The 15,948-nt window shown below is 43.0% G+C and overlaps 1 protein-coding gene across 4 annotated transcripts in view; it reads left to right on the top strand.

Moving 5' to 3' along the window:
- Positions 1-15,948, top strand: part of DOCK5 (dedicator of cytokinesis 5) — a gene marked incomplete at its 3' end in the record, with an annotated part of 171,854 nt that overhangs the window by 26,825 nt on the left and 129,081 nt on the right. For all 4 annotated transcript variants that reach the window (XM_014589651.1, XM_027773738.1, XM_014589650.1 and 1 more), the window contains 2 exon segments: positions 3,022-3,077; positions 4,861-4,957. In XM_014589651.1, coding sequence (XP_014445137.1) covers positions 3,022-3,077; positions 4,861-4,957 — 153 coding nt within the window.

The following is a 15,948-nucleotide window of genomic DNA, read 5'->3' as shown; positions in this document are numbered from 1 at the left end:
ACTTGAAAGGCTTATTATTTTAATGGAAATTCTCAGTGTCGTTTATAAGCCACCTAGCCCGGAGTGGTGATAAAAAGGAGCTAGTGGTTTTACAGATTAAAGAAGCAAAGAGCTTTTTCGGAACTGATCATTGATCCTGGCAGGATGGTGGGAGCGTGGGTAAAGGCAACATGTACAAAAACCATTCATTTCCTTTTTTTCACTCGAGTGAATAGGGTTGTCTCGAGAAAAGCAAAGCAGAATTGAGAGATCAGCCGTAAATCAGAACTAGATTACCCAGGTTTATGACAGCCTCCTGTGTGTCATAGTGGCATAGAAAAAATTTCACAAGCATCAGATTTATCAGAGTAGTAAAAGGACAGGTATTATCAAGCACATTACCAAATTTATAAGCATCAGATTTATCAGAGTAATTAAATGACAGGTATTATTGTTAAAAAAAAAAAGAAAAAAAGACATGCCCACAAATGACCGAGTGGTAATATGACAAAATATTCTCTTCATATGAAAACCATCAATTTCAACAAAATTATCTGCTTATGATCTGCCTATATGTTAAGAAGATCTGTCACTATTTGATTATAAATTTGAAGATTTTTATCTTGAATGTCTCCCAGTTATTACAAGAGCCCAGTCATCAATGTTTACCGGATGCATGAAAATTTTAATTGGCCCTTTATCGGCTTGATTTGAAAAACCTTCTGCAAATATATTCCTTTGGCCTAGCAATGTTATATCTCATTTTAACATCTAAATATGGATCCTTATAATAGTGCTTTAAGCAGTTCACTCCTAATTTTTACAGATTTGGGGGATTTTCTGATTGTGGTAAAAAAACGCATAACATGAAATTCACCAGATTAGCTATATGTTAGTGTACAATTCTGTGGCCTCAGATGCATCCATGTTATTGTGCCATTATTACTGCCGTTCATCTTTAGACCTTTTTCATCTTTGTAAACTGAATCTGTGTCCCTTGAACAGTAGCTTCTTATTCTCTGCCTCACCCCAGACCCACACAGCCCCCCTCTACTTTCTGCCTCTATGCTAGTAACCACTCCAGGTACCTCATCTAGGTGTAACCAGGCAGTATTTGTCCTTTGGTGTCTGTTTTATTCCACTTAGCATATTGTCTTTAATGTGAGTTCCAAACAACCAGGTTCACACATGGTAGTCAACAAATCATGTACCTCATGAAGCAGACGAAAGGAACATCCAATGCGCCTTTGGCTTTCTAGGGATAGCTCTTCCTAAAGCTTTAGAACTCCAGAAATCAGACTTCAAAGGAATTACACAAAGGTTAAATTCTTGATTGTTTTTAACTGTTTGGTTTTTCAAAATCTGTCTGATTTCTGTCCCCATAATGAAAGAAGCCAGTGTTGCCTTGCCTCTCTGTGTGTTCTTGTCTTACCAATACCGGCATTGCAAGAGAGCTTTTTCACCCACACACCTCCTGTTTTTCCTTCTCTCTTCTTTTCTTAAGGTTTTTGCCACAGAGAGCATACACTCACTGGAGAGAAGAGAGACAGTGAGACGGAAAGTGACAAATCACCCCCTAGGGAGGATGACCATGCCACAGTCCCTTCTCCTCCATTCTCCAGGGATTTGGGACATACATGCACACACATCCAGGATTCGAACTGCTGCTAGCCATGTAGGAGTCTAGTGCCTTAACCACCATGCCACCTGCTGGCCCTGCCCTTCTTTTCTGTTTTTCTTTTTTCTTCTCTTCTCTTGTATTTTCTCCCTTTCTTTCTTCTTTCTCTCTCTCTTTCTTTTTCTTGCTTCTTTCTGCCTTGTGTGGAAAGGATGGGCCTCTTTTGCTTCTGACTCAAGTAGTTGCAGGATCCACCCTGAGATCACCCATGCTGGGAACAGCTTAATCTCAAATGTTCTTTCTGTTTCCGGTCCTATTGGCAGAGGATAAAAAGGAGGAAGACAAGTATGGTCCAGGCGAATATAGTGCATTAAACTAAACACAAGACCAACCCCTGCTGATGTTGACTTGTTTCCTGTTCTTGAGTAGATTAAGGATCACTGGGCGCACATGCGTCTTGGACCGCAATCCTCCAGGCATGGGGTATCGTCTCCCACTTCTGGCATGTAATGCCCTCAGAGTTCTCTCCAATTTGGGCGGGCACAGGCCAAGATAACCAAGCCAGCAGTGCCAGCTACTGGTTCTTCTCCCACATCTTCTAGACTGGCATGCAAGACACCATAAAACAAAGATTAGCAGTGCCTTCCCAGGTGGCTGCTTCTCTGTTGATGAGCATATCATGTGGCAAAATGACAGAAAACTCCCATCGGTAGCTCACTTCCTGTTGATTAGATCTGAAGATCTAATCTGATTAGATCTCAGTTCTTGTTTCTACCCACTGGTTTTCTGTCATTCTTTTAGGCCCTTCTGGCCCTTAGTTTTCCCCATGGATAGTGTCACAGTATTGATATAGAATTGCCTTTTAAGAATATAGAATGAAGAACAATTTGAGGCTAAAGTTCTAAAACTATAACAGGTAATTAATACTCATTGAGTTCAGGTGCATTTGGTTTAAGTGAGCGTGCCAAGAGGGATTGCTTTAGAAGATCATTGTAACTTTATGAATTACTAAGTACTACATAGTCCCCCATTTCACTCAATATGTGAGGATTTTTTGTTTGTTTGTTTTTAAGATATTTGTCATAGGGTGCATGTGCTTACCAGAGAGAGGGAAAGTGAGAAATCACCCCCCAGGAGATGACCACACTGCAATCCCTTCTCCATTTTTCTCTTGGAATTTTGGGCGTGCACCCACATGTACCCAGCTTGATTTTATTTATTTATTTGTTTGTTTGTTTGTTTGAGAGATTTTTGCTGTAGGGCATGTGCGCTCACCAGAACAGAGAGACAGAAAACTATTGTTCAGGTGTTCCCGCTCCTGCTGATATTGATGCTCTTTTCTTTGGGCCGAGGTTGTTCGTTTGTTTGTTTGTTTGTTTAATGACTTTATAATCACTATATAATCAGTGTTCTTCTTTCTATAGGGTATTTTTCCAGAAACGTATATCCATCTGAAAGAGGCAACTGTGGAAGACCTAGGGTAAGTTCCAATCTAGGAAGAGTCCTAAAAAATGATGAGGCTATAAGATGATCTTTGGAGAATGCCTTATTATGTGTTAGTATTTCTCTTATTATCTCATCAGTCCCACTTCTTTTTTTGGGGGACATTTATTTTTGTTTTGCTTTTGGGTGCGTGTGTTTGCCAGGAAGACAGAGAGAGACAGAGAGACAGAAAGTGAGAAATCACCCCCCAGGGGGATAGCCACACCACAATCCCTTCTCCTCCATTCTCCTCTCGGGATCTTGGGCACACACGCACACGCGCCCGGTGTGAGTTTAATCCACCGGGTCCGGGACTCGAACCACATTTGACTACATAGGAGTCCAGCGACATAGCCATTACGCTAACTGCTGGTCCCCCCACTTCTCATATGAGAGGAAACTGAATAACAATCTTCCCTGATACAATTTTTTCTCCTCTCTTTACTTTTCTGTAATGGTTTTTTCCTAGCTTCCTTCCCCATAGTAAAGACAAGTCATGAATGGAGGGCCTGGCCCACTCTGTATTTCCTACTGACACTTTGGTTGTGTGTGTGTGTGATTATGTGTGGCACACTTGAACATTTGAGTCTCCGAGGCTGATAAGACCTAAAAAGTCCCCCAGTTTGGGTCTTTGAGAGGTAGATGAGTGAATGACAGTCTGAGAGCTAAAGAGGCCATAAGGAAAGCCCGGAGTAGGGTTGGAATCCCAGGGCTGATAGAAGGGAGTGCAAGGCTGAGGGAAACATAGACAGCTGGGTCAGAGACCTCACAGCCCCAAAGAAAGGAAGAACTTTCTCTGTTGCAAGAGTAACACCACTGGTATATAGATGAGAGGTGGGAATGTGCTACATTCACGCAGCTCTTCCGTCACAGAGCCAGCACCAAAACCCACTGGAGGGCTCTTCTGGGGCGGGCTCGGCTGTCCCCCACCACGTTGGTGGAAAGGCAGGTAGGAAACATATTCCCGCTAATTACGGGTACCAGATAAAATGCAGAATTCCCAGTTACATTCTCACTCAGATAACCACAGATAATATTGTATAGTATGTTTCAGATACTTCATGAGTCATATTAGAAAAAATCATAATCCATCTTCAATTCAAACTTACCTGGGCATCCTGGGTTTTTATTTGGTAAGTCTGGCAGTCTTACCACCAGTCTCCAGTGTTTTGCTTACTCTTACTCTCCTTTTCTCCTTTCTCTAATCATAAAAAAATGCTGGGGAGGATTTATGTGAGTAAATGTGATGCGTACCTTTTTATAAGTCTGTTGTAGTAGGTAAGCCAGAATGTTGGTGCATATGTATTTTCTACACTGAGAAGCAGCAGATGAGACAAAACCCAGTGTCGTTCTTGGTCCCCACCAGCAGGTCCTCGTTGAGACCACAAGGTCCAGGACCCTTGTGTCATGCCCATCTCTTCACCCACCCTCCTGAATGAAGCAGCTGTTTGGTAGAACCAACTACAGTACCGGATTTTTGCTTCTATATGAGACGCACTGAAGCTAGCCTGGCTCGGTAATCCAGGCACCTAATGGGAAGATAGAGTCTAGGTTGCAGGTCCATCTCCTTGAAGACACCAAATTCATTTTGAGGACTGTGCTGGTCTAAGTTCTATCTCTTATCTCATGCTTAGATGTGATAAAGTCCCCTGTACAGACCTTCCCCTCCTCCATGGACAAGTTTTGCTTTGTTACAAGCCCAGGCAGCTCATTCTTATCAAGCCTTGCAGGCAGCACTGGTCAACCTGGAGTAAAGTGAGCGTGCATTTGGTTCTCCATAGGCAGCATGAGACAGTGATTCCTGGTGAACTGCCACTGGTGCAGGAGCTCACATCGACTCTGCGAGAATGGGCTGTCATCTGGCGCAAGCTCTACGTGGTGAGTTTTCCCCAGGGCCTTGGAGCCAATGGTGTTGATCCTGGGCCCTCTGCCTGGGTGTCAGCTCCTTATTAGCTGTCTGCATGGAATGGGATGCATCTTCCTTAGACCACAATGACTGATAACCAATAAACTCGCATTTCTCCAGAGTTGAGTCATTGACATGGGGTAGTGGAAGAAGTGAGCATAATCATTAGGTCAGCTTTTCTTCAATTGGTAAACATGCTGGTTGTGAAAATAATATAATGATAAAAGTACTTACAGACGTATACATAGTCCTTCCTAAGTGCCAGAAGCTAAGAATCCTCACGATGCTCCTGCAAAGTAGGTGCAGTTCTTAGGGTCAGCATGTGTGTGGAAAGCTGAGGGACATGCTCTGAGCCTCTCCATGCATACCAGTGAATGCATATCTGAATGGTTCAGTGCTCAGCCAGATGAGGGTGGCTTTCTTTTTCTTTTCTTTTTCCTTTGTTCGTTTTTGCTATCGGGTACATACATTTGCCAGCGAGAGACAGAGACAGAGTGAGAAAAGGAAAGTGAGAAATCACCCCTCAGAGGGAATGGCCATGCCACAATCCCTTCTCCTTCATTCTTCTATTGGGAAGAATACACACACCCGATATCATTTTCAAGCCACCGTGTCCAAGGCTTGAACTGCAGTTGGCCTTGTGCAAGTCCAGCACCTTAACTTCCATGCCACTTGCTGGTCACATAGGTGGCATTCTTTATCTTGGCCAATATACATACCTTATAGACTCAGAAACTTGAGTTGTGTTAAGCTATGGTCTGAGAGCCTCCCTTTTGGAGCAGACCCGGTATTCTTTCTCACAATATCACTTTGACCTCAGACTCCTGATACCGTGTGCTGGTTCAGGGGAAAAGTGAAAAGGAGCCAGCACATCATCTAAATGATAAACCATAAGCACAAGTCTTGTGTAGGCTTGTAGTCAGGACTGAGTAAGTCTAGCATTTAATATTACCACACTTGAGGACAGCTATCTCGCAGCAGGGCAAAGGTGCTGAAAGTCCATCAGCAGTAAGCCAGAGCTTAGGAAGCTTTTTCTTTGACATTGGAATCCATGGAGACTCTTTTCCAAAGTTGCTTCTTTCCTGGAGACCTTGCAGGTGAGCAGCACTGGGTCTTGCCTCTGTTAGTGGCTTCCAGGCTGCCTTGGTGACCAGGAATTCCTGTGACAAACGTATACCCTCTCAATAGATGTGTGAACGAGTACAGTGAGGTGGCACACTATACTTGATGGCCTGGGAGCCATTCTCTTCCCTATACGTGGATCTGTTTATCAAGGTTTTTGATTAGTTATACATTGAGTCTTCATTCTAATTCTCAGCAGCCAATCTTGGTAAGTCATTGGGAAGACCTTACACTAGATTCTAAGATCTAATCAAAAACTCATTCTAGTGTAACTTCTAAGAGTTTGTCCAAGATGTTTCATTTTCATTCAGGGCTATCATGAGGAATTATAGTAGTAGAAATCATTAACTCCTTTGGTGAAAATCATTAACTCCTTTGATACGTGATAGTCCTCTGCCTACCCATTTTTCTTTAAGTATTATCTTCTGAATACACCAGTCCATAACATCTTCTGTAGACTGTAGGAGCACTTACCTCTGAATCTATCATTGGACCCTTGGGGCACACTGCTTTGTAATGAAGGTGACCTTTTGATCTCTTCATATTTAGTTGAGGAGAGAGCTAACTTTAAGTTCCTAAATCATAAGCTCTGGAGGAGGAGGATGTTGCTATCAGCTCTATGGCCTACATCGATCATCCTGCACTTATATTGAAAGCATTCTCCAGTTCTGGTTAATTGATTGATTAGTGGTGGATATAGCAAGGCTGATGGATGAGAAACTGCATGTATTGGATCTTGAGAAAGTCATGATGCATTTTTGCATAGAAAAACATAGAAAAATATGTCATGACTTTCCTGACAACCTAATACATAGGATCATTCCAAAATATTTCCTTCTTGAAATTGGTTCATGGTGAAATATACTAGATAATAAGCATTGGGAAAGGAGACTTTTTAAGATATAACATGTAAGGGGGGGGGAATATTGCATCAGCAGGTGGCGTAGAGGTTAAGGCTGCTGGATTACACATAGTCAGCTCCACAGTTTTAGTCCCAGAACTGGCAACTTGAAAATCATGCCAGGCGGAAATGCATACATGCCCAAAATCATAAGAGGAGAATGGAGGAGAAAGAATTGCAATGTGGCCATCCCCCTGGGGTTGATTTCTCATTTTCTCTGACTCTCTGTCCCTTTCTGGCAAACTCTTACCCCTATAGCAAAAACTACAAAACTGAAAAGAAAAAAAACAGAGTGGCGAGAATGGATGAGGTAGCTTCTTTTTCTTGCTAAAACACAGCTGTTATACTCAGGTTATTCTCTGTCATTTACACATCCCAGTAACCACACCAGGTTTACTAGTGAATAGAACTGAGAAATTCATGAATGGAACATGCAGAATTACAGCTCAGTGTATTTGTGCTGCCAAAATCCCTTAGCAGTTAAGTTGTGATAAGTTTCTCTTAAGGCATTTCACTGTGGGTTAGTTCACTATTTGATATCAGAATTGAATTTTAAATGGCAACAAAAGCCATCTAGTCTCAGAGTGTAGCCCATTTCTCTTCTTAATTTAGATGTCTAATAAAATGATTATTTTGTTATTTGAGAATATTTTTAAGTGTCCTGTAGCAACTGTTGGTTATGAGTCATTCATTATGGGGAATTTTTTTTAATAGATTTTGCTCTAGGGCATGTGCGCTTGCCAGAGAGCCAGCCACAGAAAGCGAAAAATCCCTCCCCCCCCCTTCCCGGGAGATGGCTACACCTCAATCCTCCAGTTTCTTCTCCTTCATTCTCTCGGGATTTGGGGCAAGCATGCACACACACCCCAAAAACCACAGAAATACTTACACCCCCTGTGTAAGTTTTAGGCCGCCACATCCAGGACTTGAAATGAGGTCAACTATGTGGGAGTCCAGTGACATAACCATTATGCCATCTGCTGGTCCTATATGGGAATTCTTAATTAGTCCATAGGGCTAAGCAATGTCTCTGCTTTTGATACATGCTTATCCATTAAGGTAGAATCCACTCGAAATGGGTTTGATCATCTGAATGACTTTTTTTTTTTAATCTCTTCCTAAAACATTAACAGTTCATATCAGGCAGAGATTTTTTTTTTAACTTCTTCCTCAAACGTTTGTGTGTCAAAGTAGCAAACCTCAAACATTGTTCCACTGGAAAAAAGTAGAAGGAACCTGGCCTAACCATGGTGGTGCAGTCGGTGGCACCATAACACAACACCGGAGCCACAGGGTACGTGTGCTTGTGGTCCCAGTAGACTGGGAGATGGGGGTGAGACCCTGCCCAGGGTTCCTGTCTATTTACCTCTCTCTTTTTTCCTCACAGAAAGAAAGAAATTAACTTTAAAAACAATTGAAAAATAGGAGGAACACAAATCTCTAGTTCATATTCAGAAAAAAGAAGAAAAATCCAGTAATAGTTACTGTTGCTATGTGTAAGTTCTTTTAGTCTATGTAAAAGTAAATGCAGGTTTAACTAGTATACTTCAATACCTGTGTTAATTCTCTTGTGAATTTCTTCCACATGTTGTGAGACTAAGCATCTGGTTTGATGTCTTTGAAGACACCTGTGAGGTTTTGAAAACCCCGTGTTTCTCTGAAATACATTTCCTGGTTCTATTCTTTTCCTTCTAAGTTCACCAGAAATTTGTATCATGGGTCCAGAGTCTTATTTGAGGGGAAACTGCCATCCACTCACTAGATTTGGCCTGGTGATTATTCTAGAAAGGGAAGACATTTGTCTAGCTGTGATTTGTTTTTAGCAGTCATACAGTAGTTATGTGAAGTAATCATAATTATGTCTTCAAAGGAGAAGGGTGACCTCCATGTACAAAGTAAAACAAAGAGGTGGCAAGCCCCTCCCAGCCCCGTGTCCCTCTTTTCTTCTCTGTTAGATTAGCATTATTGTTCTCTGTTGGACTATCTTTCCTGGTGGGCATTGGCCTTATGCTCTGGGAAGGAAGCAGGCTGTAGGAGATAGATGATGGCGTAGAAATGAGGATGCTGGGTTTCTTAGGTAGGGCCTGTCCTGACTGGTTTTGAGCAAGTCACTTGACATCTCCAAGCCTCTGCTGGATTTTGCCTGTCTGTGAAAGGGATGCAAAAGCTGCCTTGTGGGCCAGCCAGTGGTGTGGTGGTTCAGGCAGATGGATCCCATGTGGCCAACTGCATGATTGAGTCTCAGGCCCATTGGCTTGAAAAACACACCAGATGCATGTGCCTGTGTGTCCAAAATCCTAAAAGGAGGGAGAAATCGAGGGGGAGGATTTATGACATGACCATCCCATCCCCCAAGAGGTGCTTTCTCTCTCTCTCTCTCTCCCCCCGCCTCAAATGCACACTCTCTCTATAAAAATTTTTAAAAATAACAAAAACTGTGCCATTTTGACCCCCGCAGAGCCGCGAGAGCTCAGAAAGCAATAATAGCTGTCATACACTCCACAGACGCACCTTCAAGGACTATGCGATTGATGCAGGCTTTTCTGGGACAGTAGCCACTCTGGATGTACTCCATCTGGGCATCCGTGGCTTGGCTTCCCCTCACCTGTCTTGCTGCCACTACCAGAGGCTCTGACACTCCCTGCTCTGTCCCTGTTATCCCAAGGCCACTTTCTTTGCCTCATTATCAACTTAGGTGGCATGGCCTTGAGCGCTCAATAGCTGGGCTGTTTCTCACCCTAGATAGCAAGCCTCCTTGGTTAACGTTCAAGGCCAGGATACAGAGTACAAGTTCACAGTGGTTTGGGATGGACTTTGCCTGCGCCGTTCACCCTCAGTTGAAGTTGGTTACTGGGTCTATTTTCAGTGGCTGCAGGAAAGAAGGAAATAGCCACTATCTCTTTCTATGTTCTCACAGCTTTGTGGGGTTAATGAAGCAGCTGTACTTTGTTTTTGTCTTGTTTTCTAGATTTTTCACCATAGGGCGGATGCCTGTGCCAGGGAGAGAGAGAGAGACAGAGACTCTGAGAGGTAAAGTGAGAACTCATGCCCCGGGGGGGTGATCGTGCCACAATTTCTTTTCCTCCCTGCTCCTCTCAGGATTTTGAGCACGCATGCGCATGTGCCCAGCATGTTTTTCAGGCCACTGAGTCCGGGACTTGAACTGCAGAGTTGGCCATGTCAGATACAGTGTTTTAACCATCATGCCATCTGCTGGCCCAGAATGCTTTTTTTTGTTTTGTTTTGTTTTGTTTTGTTTTGTTTTGTTTTAATTTTGCTGTAGGGCGTGTGTACTCATCAGAGAGAGAGAATAAGAGAAAGTGGCAAAGGAAGTTATCAGGTGGCATGCCAAGACTGTGGACCTTAGTGTCAGACAGACTGGTCAGTTCTTAAATTCTGGCCTGCTCCCTTACTGGGTGTACACTTTCATATTCATAAAAAATAGCAAACCTAAAAATAATTTTGGGTTACTCAAAAAGAATAACCAAGCAGAAAGAACCAGTATTCAGACGCCTGCTCGTCAACCCTGTGTCCAGAGGCAAGTCCCTTGACCTCTGAAGTTTCATATTCCCCTCCTAAAGTAGGAATTGTATTTCATATATGCCTGGCAAATTTACCATAAGCACTCAATGGGAGGATCTACATAAAACTCCTAGGACAGTCCTGGCACACAGTCAGCAGTAAGTGATGGTCCCTGCCATCCCCTTACAGCACTGCTTCTCCGAAGAGCTGATCGATATTGAGAAGCATTAGGAAAAGGGCTCGATCACACTGCGGCGTGTGTCCTGAGGTCGCGGAAGCGTGCACTTGCTCACCCACCTATGTCGTTTGCTCATCTTCTGGCTTGGGGCTGAAGCATGGGCAGGTAACGTCTGGTTCCTGCTGGCCCTGTATTACTTATCAGCCCTCGGTTGATGGTTTTTAAGTTTTCTGTCTGTTGTTATTTGCTACTTCTTGGTGTCTTTGGCTTCCCCTGGACTTGGAAGGTGGGTTCGGTGAGTTAATCATTGGCCTCTTTTCCTTGAAACAGCCCCTGTGCCCCCTTCCACGTGGTTCCTCGTGCTGGATGGGCAGATGCCAGCTGTTAACTTAGACTCGTTGGAGTCATGTAGTATCCCACTTTATCTTTTCAGTAACAACCCAGCTGTACTATTGAATATGAGCAAGTCTACATCCCAAATCATGGCACCACATTTTGGCATCTGAAAATTTGTTTTTGAAAACTGATGAGTTAGAGTAGATTTGTGGGGATGGGAGTTTATGAACATGGGACCATTCTAGAAATTCTGAGATGTTCGGTTGCCGTAAACAGTGCATGCCACGTCACCGGTATGCAAAGTTTTGACGTAGTGCTGATCCCCATCATCCTGTTAGAGTTCAGTGAGATTTGGTCAGTCAGGCTGTTTTGTACATCTAACTTTGGGAGACCGGCTCTAATCCCATATTCTAATGGAAAAGAGATTGGAGAAGAGTCTGGGATAGAAGATGGTTAACACAGTGTTGTATCCAGTAAACCTAATTGTTCAAATGTTTTGGGTTGTTTGAAAAGTCATGATGCATTTTCACATAGAAAAACACGGAAATTGAATATGGCATGACTTTTCCGACGACCCAGTAGTTCATAGAGAGGATTAATCTTCCCTTGTTTAAAATTTGCCAGCAAAATACTGGGTTGTCAGAAAAGTCATGCCATATTTTTCAGTGTTTTTCTATGCACAAATGTGCCATGACTCTTCCCTGTGCCTGTCTGTACTTCTATAAATCTGAAGCTTAAGAAGTGCCTGTAGCTTGAGGTGGGGGTGGGGAACTTGGAGAACACACCGAATGGCTCTTTCTTCTCGTCATTTCATATCCAGGAAGATGAAAGCTGCTCAATCTAATCTTTCTGCACCGAGGGTTATTACTGGGTGCTGGAGCGTAAGCTCTGAAGTGTAATTAAACAGGTCTCATGGTTTGAAACTGGCAACTGATTGCTCATTACCAGAGACAGAAGAGTCCCATAGCAAACTTCGTCCTCTGTCAGGGCATTTGATCTGTGAGTTGCATGCCATGTTCCACTGTGGCAGTTATGAGAGAGGCAAGATGTCGTGGAAATAAATGACAGACTATAGTACCGCAGGGCTTTGGGTGTTTTCCCAGAACCGGCGGGAGATGAACTGCGAAGAGCTCTGTATGGAGGAAATTTGGTAACAGGCCCAACCGAAGGTGGGAATGGGACGATAGAGAGGATCAGAATCAAACACAGAAAGCAAGAAATCACCCTCTGACAGAATGGATGACCACATCGCAATCCCTTCTCCTCCATTCTCCTCTCAGGATCTTGGGCCTGCACGCACATGTGCCCGGCGTGAGTTTTAGTCTGGGTTGTCAGAAAAGTCATGCCATATTTTTCAGTGTTTTTCTATGCACAAATGTGCCATGACTCTTCCCTGTGCCTGTCTGTACTTCTATAAATCTGAAGCTTAAGAAGTGCCTGTAGCTTGAGGTGGGGGTGGGGAACTTGGAGAACACACCGAATGGCTCTTTCTTCTCGTCATTTCATATCCAGGAAGATGAAAGCTGCTCAATCTAATCTTTCTGCACCGAGGGTTATTACTGGGTGCTGGAGCGTAAGCTCTGAAGTGTAATTAAACAGGTCTCATGGTTTGAAACTGGCAACTGATTGCTCATTACCAGAGACAGAAGAGTCCCATAGCAAACTTCGTCCTCTGTCAGGGCATTTGATCTGTGAGTTGCATGCCATGTTCCACTGTGGCAGTTATGAGAGAGGCAAGATGTCGTGGAAATAAATGACAGACTATAGTACCGCAGGGCTTTGGGTGTTTTCCCAGAACCGGCGGGAGATGAACTGCGAAGAGCTCTGTATGGAGGAAATTTGGTAACAGGCCCAACCGAGGGTGGGAATGGGACGATAGAGAGGATCAGACACAGTCAGGACCTTGCCCGATTGCTGGGAGGAGGAGTGAAATTTGTCTCCCTCCTAGACTTCGAGATGCTTATCCTTGGGAATATCCTTAGTGACCATTTCTTTTACAGATAGCCTTAACCCAGAGCAAATAATTTGCCCAAAGTCACATAGCGAGTTAAAGCTAGAATTAGAAAGAAAACTCAAATGCTTTCTTTCTAGATTGTAAGACCCCATGGAAGATAAAAGGTTGGTGAATAGTCAGTATTGATTTTTTGCACATGGAGAGAAGATCAGAGAAAAGGCTTTTCACTGTGGTCTACATTCTTTGGGAAAGTGAAGAATATAATCCAACATTTCTGTTCCCCATTGTCAGAATGGCCTCTGAAATGTCTGTAATACTCAGTGGGTAACTTCTGTTCTGGGGGGTGGTGGGGGGGGAGGGGGAGATAAGTATCTGGACCGAGAATACAATAATTTCAGTTACCCATGATCAACCCCCATCTGAAAATAGATGAGTATGGCACAAGAGAGAGACCACAGTCATATAACTTATAGTATGTCTATTTTTTTTGAGAGATTTTTGCTTTAGCACATGTGCACTCACTGGAGAGAGAGAGAAACAGAGACAGAAGACAAAAAACACCCCCTGGTGGGGGGAGGGGATGGCCACACCACAATCCCTTTGCCTTTATTTTCCTCTTGGGGTTTTGGGCATGCACATACATGCCCAGCCTGAGTATCAAGCCACCGGGTCCAGGACTCAAGTCATCTTCGACCACATGGGAGTCCAGGGCCTTACTACCTACTATGCTACTGTTGGCACCTATATTATATTCTTATAATTGTTCTACTTTGTTATTCTTGTTAATTTCTCATTGTGCCTAAATATAAATTAAACTTTATCGTAGATGTGCACATATAAGAAAATGCATAATACTGGGTTGTCAGAAAAGTCATGATGTATTTTTGCATAGAAAAAATACGTCATGACTATTCTAGTGACCCACATTAATAGGTACAGGGTTCTATGCTATTCTCAGTGTCAAGCATCCACTGGGGGTCTTGGAATATATCCCCTGTGTGTAAGGGGATGACTGCTGTGTTGGAAAGTGAAGCCTCAGCTGTCTCCAAGTGGAAAGAAGGGAGAAATTCTAAGCAAAAGCAGGAATATCTGCACTGTCTCATAGAAAAATATTTAGATTATTTTCTTTGGTGTAATTGTTCCTCACTGAAGTTGAAACCAATGTGCTAGTTTATGTTTGAGCTGCCAGAATTTGTTTTTTGAGTTCCTACTGGGTCCCAGGATTGTACAGACTTTTGCAGAGAGGGTCAGAGGAATGATGCAGTGATCTACAGTGGCTGATAGTGCAGACACGGCTGAAGTGAGTGAAGACTAGAGAGTAGAAGAGTGTGAACCGGGGGCTGGGTCTGTGTGTGGGATTTAGAAAGGTGAGGGTCTGGAAGGAGGTCAGTGGGAACATCACCCCGGTCCTTTTGAGGAGTGCTCGATTTTCTCCTTACTGGTCCTCGTCTACTTCCCCCCTAACCCAGGAAGTGTCAGGACTAGCTAGTATGCAAAACCTCTTGCTTGGAACAATCTTAGGAACGTAGCGACCAAGTGCATTTCCTTGAAGGAAACGGGGAAGTTGCTTCCTTTGCTGTGTTCCAGCTTGTCTATTCAGAATTTATTTGGCACAGTATATCTGAAAAGAATAGCTGTCTTCATCCTTTCCTGGGGGAAGAACTTGGCAAGCAAGGCTGATGTGGACAGGCAGTCATTACATCACCATGGATAGCGTCTCATATCATCAAGACCAAGGGCTTGTGAAGTGTGTCCCTAACAAAGCACCGTCTCGCACAGAGCCTCCCCTGAGCCCTAGAGCCCTGTCTTTACCATACTACGAGACATGATAGCTTAATTAAAACTAGGAAACATTAAAAAAAATGTAACTGGGAATAGACAAATGGGTCACAAGAAAAAAAAAAGAGGTTTCCTTTCTGCCTCGCAGTTTTGAAAGGCAAAATTTTATAGACTTAATATTTACTTCTTTTTCTAGTGTGAAAGATAAGGGTATGGAACATGGTATGTAGGATTAAATGAAAAAAAAAAAAGGGCAGGATGTTTACCCTTGCTTATTAAAAATAGAATCTTTACAAGCCTTACTTTTATCTTTTCCAAAAACTTAACTGAAGAGGAAGAGGCTTTTAGCAGGAAATGCTAAAAGCACAAAACAGATGTCGATTTTTTTTGTTGTTGTATATATTTTTTAAGTTTTTGCCATAGGACATGCGTGTACTCACAGAGAAAGGAGAGAGAGTGGGGAAGTGAGAAATCACCCCCCAGCAAGGATGGCCATGCCACAATTCCTTCTCCTCCAGTTTCCTCTAGGGATTTTGGGCATATATATATATACACATGCACATGGTGTGATTTTCAAGTCTTCTGTTTTGAGTCTCAGACCGTGGTCAGCCATGTGAGAATCCAGTGCATTAACCACCATGCCCCCTGCTGGCCCCCAAAATGTCTGTCGTTTTAAAATTCTAAACAGGCTTTGCTTTCTGTACTTTTAAGATCAAGAACATTCACAGAGAGTATTGAGATTCCACGTCGGTGTATTCTTTGTTTCTTTCCTTTGTGTTTCCACAGAATGTTGAACACCTTTTAGGGTATTTTCATCATGCTCTGCTAATCTCATTGCCTGGTCCTGTCCCACTTCTAGACCTAGGGCTCTTCCCTGCACATTTATTCTCTGTTCAGAAATGTCGTAGATGCTTTCAGCCTTGTTTCCAGTCAGTGCCTTGCCCAGGCCTCTGTGTCCCTGGGATTGTTGTAGGAACACGTCACTAGAAAACATCTGTATTGTCATCAACAATATCTCTGCTTGTGTGTGCAGTGTTTTTGTAGCAGATAATAATTTTTTCTTAGAGTATGAGATTGGTGACTGTGTCATGACTTTCACCTGTAACTAAATAACTTCTATTTTTTAATGAATTATTTAATCTTATTTATTATTTTAGTAGTAATATTTCTT

This window comes from Tupaia chinensis, unplaced genomic scaffold, assembly GCF_000334495.1.
Source record: "Tupaia chinensis unplaced genomic scaffold, TupChi_1.0 Scaffold000366_1, whole genome shotgun sequence".
NCBI classification, from domain to species: Eukaryota; Metazoa; Chordata; class Mammalia; order Scandentia; family Tupaiidae; genus Tupaia; species Tupaia belangeri.
Note: the sequence above shows the minus strand (reverse complement) of the source record. Positions and strands in the feature narration are given on the sequence as shown.